General features: G+C 34.7%; 1 protein-coding gene across 1 annotated transcript in view; it reads left to right on the forward strand.

Annotated features, from left to right (window-relative positions):
• The window catches only part of MALRD1 (MAM and LDL receptor class A domain containing 1), an 879,021-nt gene that overhangs the window by 35,131 nt on the left and 827,138 nt on the right, over positions 1 to 16,752 (forward strand). Inside the window, exons 5-6 of the mRNA XM_074195229.1 lie at positions 7,199 to 7,293; positions 7,379 to 7,540. Coding sequence (XP_074051330.1) covers positions 7,199 to 7,293; positions 7,379 to 7,540 — 257 coding nt within the window. The remainder of the gene's footprint in view (positions 1 to 7,198; positions 7,294 to 7,378; positions 7,541 to 16,752) is intronic.

Consider the following 16,752-nt stretch of genomic DNA (forward strand, 5'->3'; position numbering starts at 1 on the left):
TTTAAAAAACATATCTTTAATTTATTTACACATTATTAAAATATTCTTGTTTAAGAGTAAACATAATACCCCATCCCCAGCAAAAAGATAAAACCTCATGAGAAATAAAGTAAAGGAAAGAGAAATAAATGTGTTTCAGTCTGTGTTATGATAAAAATTTTAAGATTGAAGAAAAATTGAAAATCCTTTCCCCCAGAGGGAAGTTAGGTGGTGCAGTTGGATAGAGCATGGACCCTGGAGTCAGGAGAAATTGAGTTCAAATCCAGTCTCAGATACTTAATAATTATTTAGCTGTGTGACCTTGGGCAAGCCCTTAACCCCATTTGCCTTGCACCCCCCCCCCCAAATCCTTTCCCCTATATCATTGGATAGTTTATTTTAGACATTTTTCTTTCTGTCCTTCATAGGGGACAGGGAGAAGAATCCTTAATAATAGAGAAAAAATGAGAATGTTTCTAAATTTAAATTTTCCTATTTTTAATTTGAAGATGAGATTCTAATTCACTGTCTATCATGATATAAGATATTTTACAGTGTTGCCATAAATGTAGAAATGGCAGTTAATTTGTAATAATCACAGATGAGATTCATAAAGAGTTTGGGTTTTGCAAAGTATTTTAAATGCATTGGCATGGTTAAGCTTCATAACAACCCGTGATTATCCCTATTCTAGAGATGAGGAAACTGAGTTTCAGGGAGGATAAATAGGTAGTTAGTGGTAACAAATGCTGATAACTGTTCAAGAAAGATGTAGAAACCAGAACTCAGCTCCAAGCCCAGTCAATTTTTCACTATTCTACATTATCCTCCTTTTATGGAATTGCACTGCTTACATATTTGAACAATTAATTTATATGTTTTGATGGATGCTGTTTCAAGTACTCTTTTATTACTTGTAACAGCATGTGCCATTAAACTTGATTTCTGTGACTAACAGTTTTTTATTTTTAATAAAGATGATGAATGGAACTTTTCAAATGTTTTCTTTAGAATGAGAATAATTTTTCTTCCAAGCCTTGGGGTTGGCTTTTGTAAAATGAACATTTATAAAACTAATTTAAGGTTTGCTGAATGTGAGAATTATTCACATTGCTAATAATATAATAACTAAAATATTATTTGAGGACAATTCCTATATTGTTCATTATAATTATTTGATATTTCATATAATTAGTTCTTGCTTCATTGGCTGAATATAAAATGAGCATATCTCAATGGCAGTTAATTTCTATCACAATTGCTCCCTGTACTTTGTTCCATTTTTACCTTGAAAGTTACAGAATAATTCATTTTATGAATGGGAGTGTCAAAGTCCCCGTGTCTTGTTTTCACATTTCATGACTTCTCAGGAATTCTTTTCCTTCAGCCTTAAGGCTTCACATGGGTGTCCCTTTTATTTCTCAAAGAAATTTACACATTATTCCATAATTTTTCTTTTGGAGATGGACTTTCTCTTCAGAATGGGGCCTTAGATCACTCTGGAAACTAGTTGGCACAGTGAATAGTGTACTGGGATTTAAATTAGAATGAAAAGTTCAAATCTGTCTGCCTGAGTTTCCTCAACTTTAAAATGGAGATAATATTAGCACCTCCTTCCCAGGATTTGTGTGAGAATAAATGAGTTCATATTCATAAAGACTTGGCATAGTGCTTGGTATGACAGTCTCGGAATAAAAATCTATTTTTTTCTGTTTCCCTTCTCTTGGGTAGTCTGGTGAAGCCTATGGACTCCTCAGAATAATGCTTTTAAATATGTAGGATTAAAAAGGAAACTAATTATATTGGAATACAATTATTCAATTGTTTAAAAACAAGTTCATGCATTGCAGATTAATCACCTCTACCCTGGAAAGTAAGACAAGAACACTCTGGTCCTTGGAATATATCCCTTGAGGCATCTCCTGGACTGGTGCCCCCCCCAGGATAGATGTCAGGATTATTCTAATTATGCTATTACAGCAACAATACCAACAATAATGAAATCTTACATTATTTCACCAGGTATTGTGCTAAGCACTTTACAATTATTATCTTATTTGATCCTTACAATAACCTTGGGAGTGGGTGCATGTTCTAGATTTATATGAGTAAACTGAGACAAATAGAGTTTAAGTGATTTGTCAAGGGTCATACAACTAGTAACTATATGATCTGGGATTGTAAAAGAGATATTCCTGACATTTGTCCACTGTGCCACTGGCAACCCTGATTCTGTTTGAATTTTATAAATGACCATTTAACAAACTTAAGTCCACCTTGTCAGATAGAGGATTCCATGAAATCCTTCTCCAAATCCTCATTGTGGTACATATGAGTCTGATGAAATGGTCACATATATTTGAATTTAGTCCACTCAATTATAATGATGATAATTAATTCTAGGCCAATGGTATTAGATGGTGTTAATTCAAATAATGCGATCACTTCACAGGATTCATTATTCACACTAATCAGGACTCAGCATGAAAAGATGACAAATTAAAATAATTACAGCTTTTAAGTCAACATGGTGTAGCTACTAATAAAGACCTTGATAAAATCCTTTCAAATAAATTCATCATGCACTTTGACATTCAGTGACTTGATCACAGAGGTGAACATAAGAGAAGAGCAAAAAAAAAAGCATCTTGAAAATTATGAGGGATCAAAGAAGGTAGGCTTGCTGGGAATCTTTTCATGATATTTACCTGTTTCTTCAAATATTTGCAAAATGAATTTTAAAATTTCCATCATCTTAAAGAAAGAGTATTTATATTTAGAGTAAATTTAGAGTATTTATATTTAGAGTAAACAAATTGTTGAATCTAAACAAATTGGTTACTCTGGTGTTAGGGAAAATCTTTTAATTGCTTACTCTAATGATAGACTTCATTCTTTTTTGCTTTCTGTTGCATTTACTCTTATCAGTCATTATCTTCTTCATAATATTGTTTTTAACCCGTTTTTTTATGTTAATCTCTCCTGCTTCTTCTACTTCTTATCTGATGCCTCCTTCTCAGTCTTCTGGCCGGCTTTTTAATCTATATCGACCCTTTAACTATAGGTGTTCTTTAAGATTTGGCACTGGTCCTCTTTTTTTCTCTTTCTACACTCTCTTGGTGATATCATCAGCTATTATAAGTTGAATTATTATTTTTGTGTAGATGACAGATCTAGCTACATCTCTCCCTTAACTTCAGTTCCATATCACCCAATGCCTATTAGGCTTTTAAATTTTGATGCCCTAGAGACATTTCAGACATGATTTGTCCAAAATAGATTCATTACTTTTCCCCAATACCCTCCCCTCTTCCAATCCCCATTTAAGTAAAAGATAGTTTTGTTCCTCCAGTATCCCAACTGCATGATGTTGAAATTATTTTTGGTCATTAGGTCAAGCCAATATTATAAAAATGGCAATTCTACCTAAAGTAATATATTTATTCAATGCCATAGCAATCAACTATCAAAATTATTTTATAGAGGTAGAAAAAATAATAACAAATTGTATTTGGAAGAACGAAAGTTCAAGTAAATCAAGACAATCAATGGCAAAAATATGAAGGGAGGTGTTCTGACTGTACCAGATCTCAAACTGAATTATATAAGGTGCTCATTTTCTTATTGGCTAAGAAGTGGAGTGGTGGACTAGTGGAGTTAATTAGGTACAAATTACATTATAGTAAATGACCATAGTAATCTAGCATTTGAGAAATCTAAAGATTCAAATTATTAGAACAAAAACTCATTTGACAAAATCTGCTGGGGAAAACTGGAAAATAGTATTAAAATAATAACATGCCATATGCTGATAAGATCAAAATGAATAAATGAGTTACATGTTAAGGGTGATACCATGATTAAATTAGGAGAGCATGGAATCAATAGTTTATCTGTCAGATCTATGGATGAGTGATAAATTTAGGACTATACAAATATAGAGAGTATTACAAAATATGAAATAGGTTATTTGGATTTTATAAAATTTAAAAAAAAATTACACAAGGAATACAATGCAACCAAAATTAAAAGAAAAGCAGCCAAGTAGGATTTTATTTTCAACATATAAAAGAATCCTTTCTCAAATATATATTGAATTGAGTCAAATTTATAAAAATGCAAATCATCCCCTAACTGATAAATGGATAAGGCATATGAACAGGTAGTTTTAAAAGAAATCAAAGCTATCTGTGGTCATATAAAAATGCTCAAAATTACAACTGATTATAGATATGCAGATTAAAACAACTCTGAGTTTTTTTCACCTACCAGATTATACCTCACACCTAACAGATTGGCTAATAAGACAAAAAAGGAAATTGATCATTTTGGAAAACATTTGGAACTATGTCGAAATAGCTATAAAATATGCAGGACCACTTATCCAGTATGTATACCAAAGAGATTTTATTAAAAGGGAAAAGAACATATTTGTACAAAATGTTTATGTGTATTATATTATATTTATATTATATTTTTAGCAACTTTTTGTGGTGGCAAAGATTTGGAAATTGAAGGGATGTCCGCCAACTGGAAAATGCCTGAATAAATTGTGGTAAATGATTGTAAATGTAATATTATTGTGCTATAAGAAATGAAAAGAAGGATGATGACAGAAAAATCTGGAAAGACAAGATACAAAGTGAAATGAAAAGAATCAGGAGGATGTTGTGCACAATAATAACAATTTTGTACAATTAAGAATTGCAAATGACTTAGCATTTCTCAGACAATGATTCAAGACCATCTTGGATAATTCATGATGAAGCATGCTATCTACCTCCAGAGAAAGACCTGATACTGACCGGATACAGACTGAAATCTGCTACTTTTCCTTCCTTCCTTCCTTCCTTCCTTCCTTCCTTCCTTCCTTCCTTCCTTCCTTCCTTCCTTCCTTCCTTCCTTCTCCTCTCTTTCTTTCTTTCTCTTTCTTTTTCTTATTTTCTTTCTTTCTTCAAGTATTCTCTACTATATGATTAATATGGAAATATTTTACATGATTGCAAATGATGTTGAATTAGTTACTATCTCAGGAAGGTGGGAGATTAAGGAGAATTGGAGGAATAGAATTAGAACTCAAAAACTTTAAAAAATTGTTAAAGATTTGTTTTAACAGATAATTGGAGAAAATAAAATGTTATAAAAATTGTTTACTATCCCATTTTCCTTTATTTAAGTGCATCAGAAAATCTTACCATTTTAATACAAACACAATAGTCTGCATAGGAACTGTCCAATGCTACTTTTAAAAGTTTTTATTCAAACAACAGACAATATATTTTGGTTTACCATTTTAGAGAGAGCTCTGTGGTAGCTCTGCTTCATTTAGTAAAGCATTTAGTAAACCCACAGGCGGCCTCATAAAATCTCACTGTGGGGGCATTTTGGACAGCCCTGGGCTACAAGAAACCTTTCTTGATTTCCCCTTATTGGTAATGTCTTAATGTCTTCCTTAACTCTCTTGAATATAAAGATCCTGTATTTATTTTGTATATTGTCTGTTTTTTTTATTCTTTATCTATGTGTGTATATATTTATGTGTGTTTGTGTATAAAACAATACATATATATATGTGTGTATATATATATATATATATATATATATATTCTCTCCCTTAATAGCATGTAAACTGTTTGAGAATAGATTTTTTTTTTTTTGTAAACCAAGCATTTAGCACAGGGCACGGCAAGTAATAGGCATTTAATAAGAGTTTGAGGATTGGGGTGGCTAGGTGGCACAGTGGATAAAGCACCGGCCCAGGAGTACCTGGGTTCAAATCTGGTCTCAGACACTTAGTAATTACCTAGCCGTGTGGCCTTGGGCAAGCCACTTAACCCCATTTCCCCTTGCAAAAAAAAAAAACAAGCTTAAAAAAAAGAGTTTGAGGATTGATTTCAAGTTATTATTGGTGGGGCAAGTTGGAGGAAGCTTACTGAGAGGGAACTTTATACTCTAATCCTATTGTAACATAAAGAAACTAACACTAAAATGCCATTAGACTCATAGCTCTGTTGTGTACATTAGTCTCCCCAAAACAGATGATAAGACAAATTTTTCCCCTTTTGGGAGTTAGATTGCAGAATGGATAGAATACTGTACTCAAATCTGAAAACTCATCCTAGACCTTGGTCAAATCACTTAATCTCTGCCTGTCTCGATTTCCTCATCTACAAAAATGGAAATATTGTTTCTGAGACTTCTTGTGAGCATATGATGAAATCGTATTTGTATAATCTTTTTGTAAACAAACACTATTTGTTGTTATTATATCAAAAAAAAGAAGTGGAAGAGCATGGGATTAGACTATCACAGATACTGTCAGACAATCACTTTTTGATTAGTTTTTCTTAACTGCTTTGTTTTATTACAAGGAAATAAATAGGTTGAGTATTTTAGACTTATGAATGGTATAAAAATAAAATGCCAAATAGAAACAGAATAGAAATCCCTGAAAATACAGGAAAATAAACAATGTTATTCCAAGCAACAGGGAAGACTGATTTCAGAGAGTTATATTGATGATCCACTGACATGTTCCTTTAGATAGGCAAAAGGGTCTTTAACAAATATTTCACATATCCAGTGGTTGTCTTGTTGTTTATTCGTTTCAGTCATGCCTGACTCCTGGTGACCCCATGGGGATATTGGGGGCAAAGATATTGAGTGGTTTGCCATTTCTTTCTCTAGATCATTTTATGCATAAGTAAATTGAGGCAAACCAAATAAAATGACTTGCCCAGAGTCATTCAGATAGGAAGTGTCTAAAGCTAGATTTGAGCTTGTCTTCCAGCTGCCCACCTATCTGGTGGGGGGATATTTTATTAAGTTTTCTGTTCTACCACAATTTATTTTATATTTCTTCATTTCAAATATTTACTAAATTCCTACTGAGTGACCAGGCACCATACTGAAGGTTCACAACTTGACCTTTGTTCTTGTTATTCTTTCTGCAATGTCTATACTATTTCTGCTTGATGTGACCAAGTAGATGTATGGATGTTACAGAGAATTATATTGTGTTGACTTCTGTAGAAATAAATCAATTCAGGGAGGGAGGGGGAAGAAATTGAGTGGGAAAAATTCCACTGGTCATGTCAAGTGACTGAATTCTCATTCCTTGCCAGGAGTATGTAGATACAACCCAAGAATCTATCATTGGTATCTTCAATGTCTGTCAGTGAACCTGGGACTCTAACATTTCCATTATTTTTTAAAACAGCTTATTTCCTTTCACTGTCTTCTGAAGCTGGTTCCTCTCCCGCAAACATAAAAAGCAGAGTCTTCCTTCCAACTAAGAGCCGAAAGTCATGCCAGGTATTTATAAGCACCATTCTTTCATTATCCTTTTTTTCTACATGGGGTCTTTTTGACTGTTAAACACATTTTTCTTCTTCCCCAGGTCACATTTTATTACTACTCCAGTCATGTGAAGATGAAAATAAGTGTTGGTCTTCAGACTATGTGTGGCAACTCTTTTCGGAAGATATGGCAAAACTCAGCAGGGTCCCCAAATCGGTGGGAAAGAAATTCCATCCAGATCAATAGCAGTCAAAAATTTCAGGTATGGATGCTTCTCATGCTCAAAGGCCCTTTGGAGAACAGATGCTAAAAGAGAAACATGGATATTTTCCCCAAAATCACAATACACCTAGAACAATATGAGATATTGAAAATATTTGTTCCTGTTTGCTCTGATTTTTTTCCCTTTAGTTCTGATTTTTTTTTGACAGCACGATTAATAGGGGAATGTGTGTAACATGTTTGCATTGGGAAGCTATATCAGATTGCATGCTATCTTAGGAAGGGAGGAGTGAAAGGTGAGAGAAAGAAAATTTTACAAAAATGTATGCTGAAAATTATCTTCCCATGTCAATGGAAAAAATGAATTAAAAACCAAAGTGAATAAAATGGTTTGAAATGTATAATGAACCCACAATAAAAGTATTAAGGAGTTTTTGTATGTAAAATTAGCGCTTAAAAATAGATATGCATGTGTATTAAAAGTGCATATGGATGAAAATAAAATGAAAAATGAAAAAAAAACCCTTAAAACTAGCCGTTCAGGTCATATATGTTGATATTTTAATGGTATAACTATTCATCATTCAGACAATCAACCAAGTATCGATGTTTATTCCAATGACATGTCAGATCTAGCTCCCCTCTTTTGGTCTCCCTTCTCTAATATGCATTGAAATTCCTTTTTTAGAATAGAAGTTCCTTGATAATAGAGACTGCATTTCACTGAACTTGGAGTCAGGAAGACCCAGTTCAAATTCTATAATATTCACAACCTGTGTGACCCTGGGCAAGTGCCTCAGTTTCCTTATCTGTAAATAGGGGATAATAATAGTATCCATGTCTTAAGGTTGTTGTGAAGATCAAGTGAGAATAATTGTAAAGTGCTATAAAGATGTTTATTGTTATTGATGTTATTATTATCTTTGTATCCCCAGTGATTATCAGAGTGCCGGTCAAAGAGTAGATACTAACTCCCATTTTATTTTAATTCATTCCTGTAAAGTGCTATATGACATACTGTAGATAACACAGTGAGCATTGACAGTGGAATATCACTGCCCTGGAAGAGTTCATGATATAATATTTAACCATACTTGGAGTCAGGAAGACGAGTTTTAAATCTGTCTTTTAAATCATGTCATTCTAGATGGGTTATCATATTTGGTTCTCTAGAAAGAACAATGATCTGAAGAGAAGCCTTCGGTCTTTCAACAACTTACTATGTATGACCTTGGTCTAATCTCTTAACTTTTGCGGGTCTTGGTTTTCTCATTTTTAAAATGGGTCCATTAAACTCTGTTCTCAAATATTTCTTCCAATTCTGAATCTAGAATTTTGTTATTTGACATTTTAATAGATTAACTTCTGCTTCCTGAATCTATTTTATTGTCTGTCTTTTTCCACATTTTTTTATGTTTTTTTGCAAGACAAATGGGGTTAAATGGCTTGCCCAAGGCCACACAGCTAGGTAATTATTAAGTGTCTGAGACCGCATTTGAACCCAAGTACTCCTGACTCCAGGGCCGGTGCTTTATCCACTGCGCCACCTAGCCACCCCATTCCACACATTTTTATCACTTAGTATGGTAGAGAGAGTACTGATCTTGGAAGTCACAAGAGCTCAGTTTGAGAAGCAGCCAGTTCAGATATTGCTCAAGACATCATTTTTGTCCTGTGATTAGACATGTGATTTATTTGGCATGGGTAATTCCTAATGATTTAAACCCTCTCTACCAAGGTAGATCAGTATTTGCTTTGAATATAAACCTAAAGTAGAAGAGCGGAACCTCTAGCCTGCAGGCTGTGATCTCGTGCTGCCATAGCAACTGCAGATGGGACCCAAAATTCAATAAATCTAAGAGTTTTTAAATTTACAATTTTTTTAAAAAGGGAATAATTAAATGTTTGATCCTATATAACAGTTAATTGATTTTATAAACATCTAAATGACCGTTGGCAGAGAAAAGGTTCCCCACCCCAGCCCTAGAGAATTACCTGAGGCTAAAGAGAGTTTAAATAACTCAGTTTAGGTTATTCATATAATATTTGTTAGAGATAGCGCTTGAACTCATTTCGATTTGAATGAAGCAGGCCCTGTGCCATAATGCTACCTTGAAGTAAGTTATTAAATTTCAGTTTTCTCATTTATAATCTGAGAATGGTATTTTGACAATAGTGAGAGAAAAATGCTTCATTAACCTTGAAATATAATATGTCTATTATTATTATTATTATTATTATTACTTCCCCCTTTTTGGCGGTATAATGAATAGAGTCCTTAATCTAAATATAACATCAGCAAAATGATCCAAGTTCCAATTCTGTCTGGCACATTTAATAGTGATGTGAGCTTGGACAGGTTACTCAATCTTTTTTTTGTAATAAAAACAACACAATAGCAGCAGAGATAACAAAAACCACTTTGCAAGGTTTTTTTGGAGGCTCAAAACAGAAAACATGCAAAATATTTCATGAAACTTAAAGTGATAGGCAAATGTTAGCTTTAATATACTATATTTCTTATTTTTTATCTTTCTCTCAAATAATAATAATGCCCTTTTTGACTTTACTCTTCCTTGTGCATTGTGGAGAAAGAGTGATATTGAGAAAGCAGGAGAAAAAGAGGGTTTTTGCTACAAATACTAATTCTGACTGCTAAGAATTTAAGTATAATAAATATTCCATTTATTCCATCTACCCCAAATGGGAAACAAGATGCATTTTCAGATCCATTCTGAGAATTAAAGCCAGTAAAGCCCATAAAAGACAAATTGATCTATGCATCACTATAAAACCCCAATATTGTGAAAACCATCATCAAATGATTCTAACAAGAAGTTCAGGAAAAGTATTGCATATTTTAACACTTGGGGCAGTCAGGCAAAAATGTACAGCTCAGAAGAGAAGCCCACTATATTTTATTTAGCTACCAAAATTCTTTAAAGTTAGTTTGAGTCCAACTTAGTTCAAACAGATCTGACAAATCTGGCCATTTCTTATCATCAATGGATACTATTCATGATTAATAATATCATTAACTAGTAGATGTTAAGCACCTGGGAGTAGTAGAGGATGATGAGAAGAACCCTGGTTGGGAAATTAAAATATTCAGCTTTAAGTGCTGTCGTGTGCTTGTGGTAAATCAGTTAGATTCCTAAAACTTAAGTTTCCTAATTTGTAAAATGGAGATAGTGACACCTATATCTTCTCCCTTATGTATGTTTGTGACAATATGCCTATAGATATAAAGCAATATATACATGTAAATTGCTGACAATGATGATGAGAGTCTTGGTTTTGGGGGAGATAAAAGTATGCAAGATATACTGCTCTCAAGGAAATTGCAGTGTCCCTTTTTTGTAGAAAATTTATATTTAGCCATTATTAGATTTTATAATATATTATTTTTAAAAATATTAATTATTTCAACCAATCTTTTCTTTGTTTATTTTTTTGTGTGAGGCAATTAGGATTGAGTGACTTGAGGGTCACATAGTTAGAAAGTATCAGAGTCTGAGGCTGAATATGAACTCAGGTCCTCAGGGAAGAAGTACTGGGGAACTCATAGATTTCATCCCACTCTTGACTGGCAAGCTAATTTTGATTTGTGGATTCTCACCTTGGTGAATTGGCTTTTCCTTAGGCAGTTCTAGTGACCTCCTGCTCCTGGGGGCTTAACATATTAATACCAAATTTAGTTCAGTTAAGTCCACTGCAACTGCAGTTCACATGTCTCAAGCTCAATAGACTTGTCATCCAGGGGCAGGTAGGTGGTTCAGTGGATACAGTACTGATCCTGGAGTCAGGAGAACCTGAGTTCAACTTGGGTCTCAGACACTAATCATTTCTTAGTTGTGTGACCTTGGGTTGGAAACATCACTTAACCCCACTGCCTTGTAAAAACAAAAGAGAGAGAGAGAGAGAGAGAGAGAGAGAGAGAGAGAGAGACAGACAGACAGACAGACTGGTCAGCCTCAGCCTCCTTAGTAGTTGGATTTACAAGCAAGGGCCACCATGCTTAGGCTAATATATCCTTTTAGGTTAGTCTCATAATATGTAATCCAATGTGATAGCACATGGGCTTTGTGAACTAGGAAATGGTATGCTAGTGTGAGATAATGCAAGCACAACAGATCAGCCAGAGGGAGACCTGGAATTGAATCTTTATTATAGTTTCTTTGTGCAGAAAGAGAGTAAGGGATTGGGAAACTTATATGAACCTGGTCATATGCAAGGCAAGATAATTATGTAAAAGCTGGGAAGTGATCGTGTCATCAGTATTCTGGTGCTTCTAGAATCTTGATTAAAAGGAGACTTTTGATAGAGATCATAGAGTCCAAACTGTGCCAGAACAGCAATATTCCCTAAAACATACCTGTCAAGTGACCATCTAGGGTCATCTTGAAGTTCATGTGCGTGTGTGTGTGTGTGTGTGTGTGTGTGTGTGTGTGTGTGTGTAAGAAAGGGAGACAGAACCAGATAGAGGATGAAGGAGAGGGGGGAGACGGAAAACATCTTCAAATCTTTAAAAGAGCTATTGTGTAGAAGAGAGATTAAACTTATTCTGCTTGTACCTGGAAGTCAGAACTAGAAGATATGGGTAGATGTTGTATGGAATCAGGTTTAAACTACTTGTAAAGATAGAAGAAAATAAATAAAGACACGTTTATAAAGCATCTTGTACATCCCAGGCACTGTGCTAGGTACTTTAAAAATATTGTCTCATTTAATCCTTATAGCAACATTGAAGGGTAGGTTCTATTGCTATCTCCATTTTATAGCTGAGGAAACTAAGGCTGCTGGTGATGCAAAGACTTGCCCAGGGTAACACTGCTAGGGAGTGTCTGAGGAGAGCTTTGAATTAGGGTCCTGCTGCCTCCACATGAAGCGCTCCATCCACTGTTCCACCTGTCTGCCTTGAGGGAGAGAAACTTCCTAATGACTGGAGATTTCCAAAAGGAAAATGGCCAGCCTTGAAAAGCAGAGAGTTCCCCTTCACTGAAAACCTTTGAGGGAAAGCTCAGGATGTTGTAGAGGAAATTTTATATTTTTATTGCAGAATTCAGTACAGACACCATTATTATATTGAGTTTTTTCTTACTCTTCAGTATACCAAAAATATCAGAGACACTTCCCAAGAACATTGTGGACATTCACTCACTAAATCCTCAAAGTGCGCTCTCTCTCTCTCTCTCTCTCTCTCTCTCTCTCTCTCTCTGTCTCTCTGTCTCAGTGTCTCTATCTCTGTCTCCATCTGTCTGTCTATTACTCTGTCTATCTGTCTCTCTGATTCTATCTTTCTGTCTGTCTGTGTCTGTGTCTGTCTGTCTCTCTGACTGTCTGTCTCTCTCTCACACACAGTCATACCCACATAGACACACACACACACACACACACACACACACACACACTCACACCGTACACATAGTTATGTTCTACCACCCTATCTGAATCATTGGAAGTTGGGGGGGGGCTTACAAATTTAAAACCCCACCACTTTTTAATAGCTTTTCCTTTTTACCCTTTGGTAGTCCTTCTGGCATGAAGGGTGGCAAAGCAAGCACAAGACAGTGATTAAATGTATATAGTAGCTAAAAATATTTCACTGGGCTGAATTCCAAACTATGCCATCTCAAGTGTCAGTCCGCTGAAGCTGAGATAACAGGCCGGTTCACTGGGGTGCTTTCAAATTCTGTGGTGGCTATGGGAAAGCTGGTGAAGGTATATTAATCTCTGCCTTCCTCAATACTTTATTTGCTGATATGAAAAAGTTCTTCCACCTTATAGATGTTTTAAAAATCAGGAGGGCATATAAGTCCCTGGGGACCCTTTAGCTCCACAAACCTTCCAGGCTGCAGGTACACTGTAGCTCTAGCCTCTTGGCAAGGAACAGATGTTTGTTCCCTTTGTTTGGATGACCTACTGAGGGGCTATACTGGACTGGTAACACAAGCTGGCCCAATTGAAAGGAACTTGTTCCTGGAAAGCTTCGGAGAGAGCCCGCTTGCAGGAATTCGGTGATGCATACGTCTCTATGTATTGCCTTTCACCTCATTCATTTCCAAGATTGCAGACCACTAGACCACTCAGTATTCCTTGACTCTGTCTCTACCTGGACATCTCATGGCTTTCAGCCCTTTAGTTTTTAGAAATCTTCAGAAGAGATTTCTGTTCCAGCTCCAGTGCTGGATTATCAGGCACTGGGGAGAAAAACACAAACCAGTGGTTCTTTCTCTTTCCATGTGCTGTCATGTCTGCAGCATCATATCAAATGGAATGGAAATACATTTTATCCAGTGCTTACTCTGTGTCACACACAAGTAATATGAATAGGAAAAGGATTTGGCTCTGTTCTCAAGGAGCTTACACTGTAATTTGGGGAAACAACACATAAAAAAGGACTCAGGTTATGGCAGATGGAAAGGCCAAGGAATACTTAGGTTCTAAAAGGAAAACACAAGGACAGAAGTGGTGGGGGGGGAGACAGACAGACAGAATCAGAGAGAATGGAAAGGACCTTCTCTGACATTCCCTCTGGTGGTTCTGATTCTGCTGTTTAGGTGCCTCCTGGCAGGTTGAAGTGAGGAAGTGGAAGGTCCCTCGCTTTCCCTCTTTAGTATATCCAAGGATAATGGTCAGATAATAGCCAAACTGGTACTGTAATTTCAAATGTTCTCCTTTTCTTTTTAAAATCTATCAAACTTTTATTAAAGGTACCTACTATATGTTAGGTAAAGTATTAGGCACTGGGGATGCCAAAAAAAGAAAAATGAAATAGTTCCTGCTTACATATTAATGGGAGAGAAAATATTATTGCATAGATATATAAAAATAAATACAAGATAAATGTATGGAGGGGGCAAGTAGCTGGTGGAGTGGGGAGTAAGAAGATGAAGAAAGATTTCATATAGTAAAGTCAACTGAACACATTTTGAAAGAAATCAAGGCTGTCTGTCCAATACTTTGACTTATTTTGGTAATGTTATCCAAATAATAGTGTGGCCCCTTTTCTTTGGAGTAGGTATTCTTAAATGGAGGAGGGGGATCATCCATAAACTTGGTTTTCTATTTCACTATTTAAATGTTTGATTTTTTTGTGATCCTATGTGTTTTTAACACATTTAAAAGCTTAATTTTGAGGAGTCTAAGGCATAAAATGGTTAAGAACCCCTTAATTTAGGGTCTTACATTTGAGAAATTTTTTAATTGAGAAGTAATTGCTTCATTTAAAAACAGTCTTTCTGTTTTATTAGTTCAAGGTCTATGTTTTTATCACATACTGTTCGCTAAGTATTGAGGAAATTGCCTAAGGACTGTACTTTATCTGCTTACAGACACTGACCAAAATAAAAAAAACAAACTTCCCCAAATCTCTTCTTCCCTGAGTCAATTAATTTTGTTTGGGTATTAATAGATGAAGGCAATCCTTCCCTCTTCCCCTTTCTGTCTTTTGTCTCTGTAAATATACATATTTATATATATGTTTCCTTACACATATATTAAATTTTAACCATAAACACTTGATTTTGATTTGTTTTGAAGTAAAACCAAAGAGGCTAAAAACAAATTATATGATCCAAAAAGCAGTTATCTGACCCAAAGTCAAAATGTACCATATTTGAAGACAGTTTGAAGTATACCATATTTGAATTTAATTATAGATTATTCTTAGTGAATGCATTACTTTAGTGGGGAAAATTAATATTCTTTACTAGATAAATTGTTGAATATGATTTCATAGGTGAAGTAAGTTGACTGTTAAGAAAGTAAGCAGCATTGATGTTTGAATTTTAAAGAGATATTGAAAGAATGTATTGATTGGCTATTATCTACCTGGCATTTCTTAGAATTGATTCTTAATGTAAGAAGTTTCTCTGTACTGCTTTATTTGTGATGAACAGATTGATCAATATGGATATTAGAAAAAAGCACAATAGCTTGAATTATAACAGCAGAATATAAACTACCAGGCACAAGGAGCTTGAGTTTGTTAGCTTCAGTACTTTCATTATTTATCATGGAGATGGAAAAACAAATATTATGGTGGTCTGATCCTTGCATAAAGCAGATATCAACTGAGACCTTCTGTACACATACGATTTCCCCATTAGACTTCCCTTACCCCATTTCACTTAAAGAATTGATATCCCTAACATCACATTCCTGCAATTAATTTCCTGATAAGAGAAATTAATGTATGGGTAATCTTAATCAAGCAATTTCATTAGATGGCTGTTGGACAAGAAATTTTTAGTTTCTCTGTGGGATTAAATGTATTTTAAAAATCCCTGAAGTTTTAACAAGCAATGATTTTCTTCCTTTGCTAACTTTGTCAGGTAAATTAAAAAAAATTAAATTATTTTGATAACACTTCAGTAACATTGGATGAGATGCTGTTAGGTATACAAAAAGGTAAGAGACACTGTCCTTGATCTCCGACAGTTTATAATTTAACTGGGGAGATAAATTAATCAAAATGTCCAATAACAGGATAATTTGTGGAGACCCTTGGATATTAAACTTAGTCCTTTGAGTATTTTCCTTCAGACACTAGGGAGTTATTGAGGATTTGTGGTTAGGGGAGTGACATGGAAAGACAAGTATTTTTGAAACATTAATCTAGCAGTGGATCCAGGATGATTTGCAGGGAAATTTTCTCATGAATTTCTCTGTTATTCCTGGTGTGAACTGTCTCATTATCATTAATGATAATACAGAAAGAACAGAATTTGAAAAGAAAGGATTTGAGAGACAGAAAGAATTAAGAGAAATTGATAACTAATTGGACATAGGAGTGAAGAAGATAGAGGCATCTGAGGTTTTTTGCATCTAGATAACTGAAAGAATTATGAAAAATTTGACAGAAAAAAGTCAGAATGGAGAATCAATTAGGGGATATAAATGTTGGATTTTTATATATCTTAAATATGAAGAGATGGCATGCTCTTAAGGAAATTAAAAAATAACATCTTTCTATTTATCTCCTTCAATCCCTCTGTTTCTCTCCCCCAGACTTTCTATTCCTATCAGTGATGCCTCAGATTTTAAAGTCTCAATTATTGATGGTCCTAAAAGGTCAGAGGATGCTTGAATTATGTGAGGAAGAGAGTTTTACTCTTTGTTCAGTAAAAATTGGAGCATGACTGCCTTAAAAGTCCTTCAAGGAGCATAAAAATTTTAATCCGAAGAGCAGAGAGTTTTGCATGGCAAAATATAGTACTCTTCATGCAATAGCTTGAATTCTATTTGTTA

Source organism: Macrotis lagotis, chromosome 7 (genome assembly GCF_037893015.1).
Source record: "Macrotis lagotis isolate mMagLag1 chromosome 7, bilby.v1.9.chrom.fasta, whole genome shotgun sequence".
Taxonomy (NCBI): Eukaryota; Metazoa; Chordata; class Mammalia; order Peramelemorphia; family Peramelidae; genus Macrotis; species Macrotis lagotis.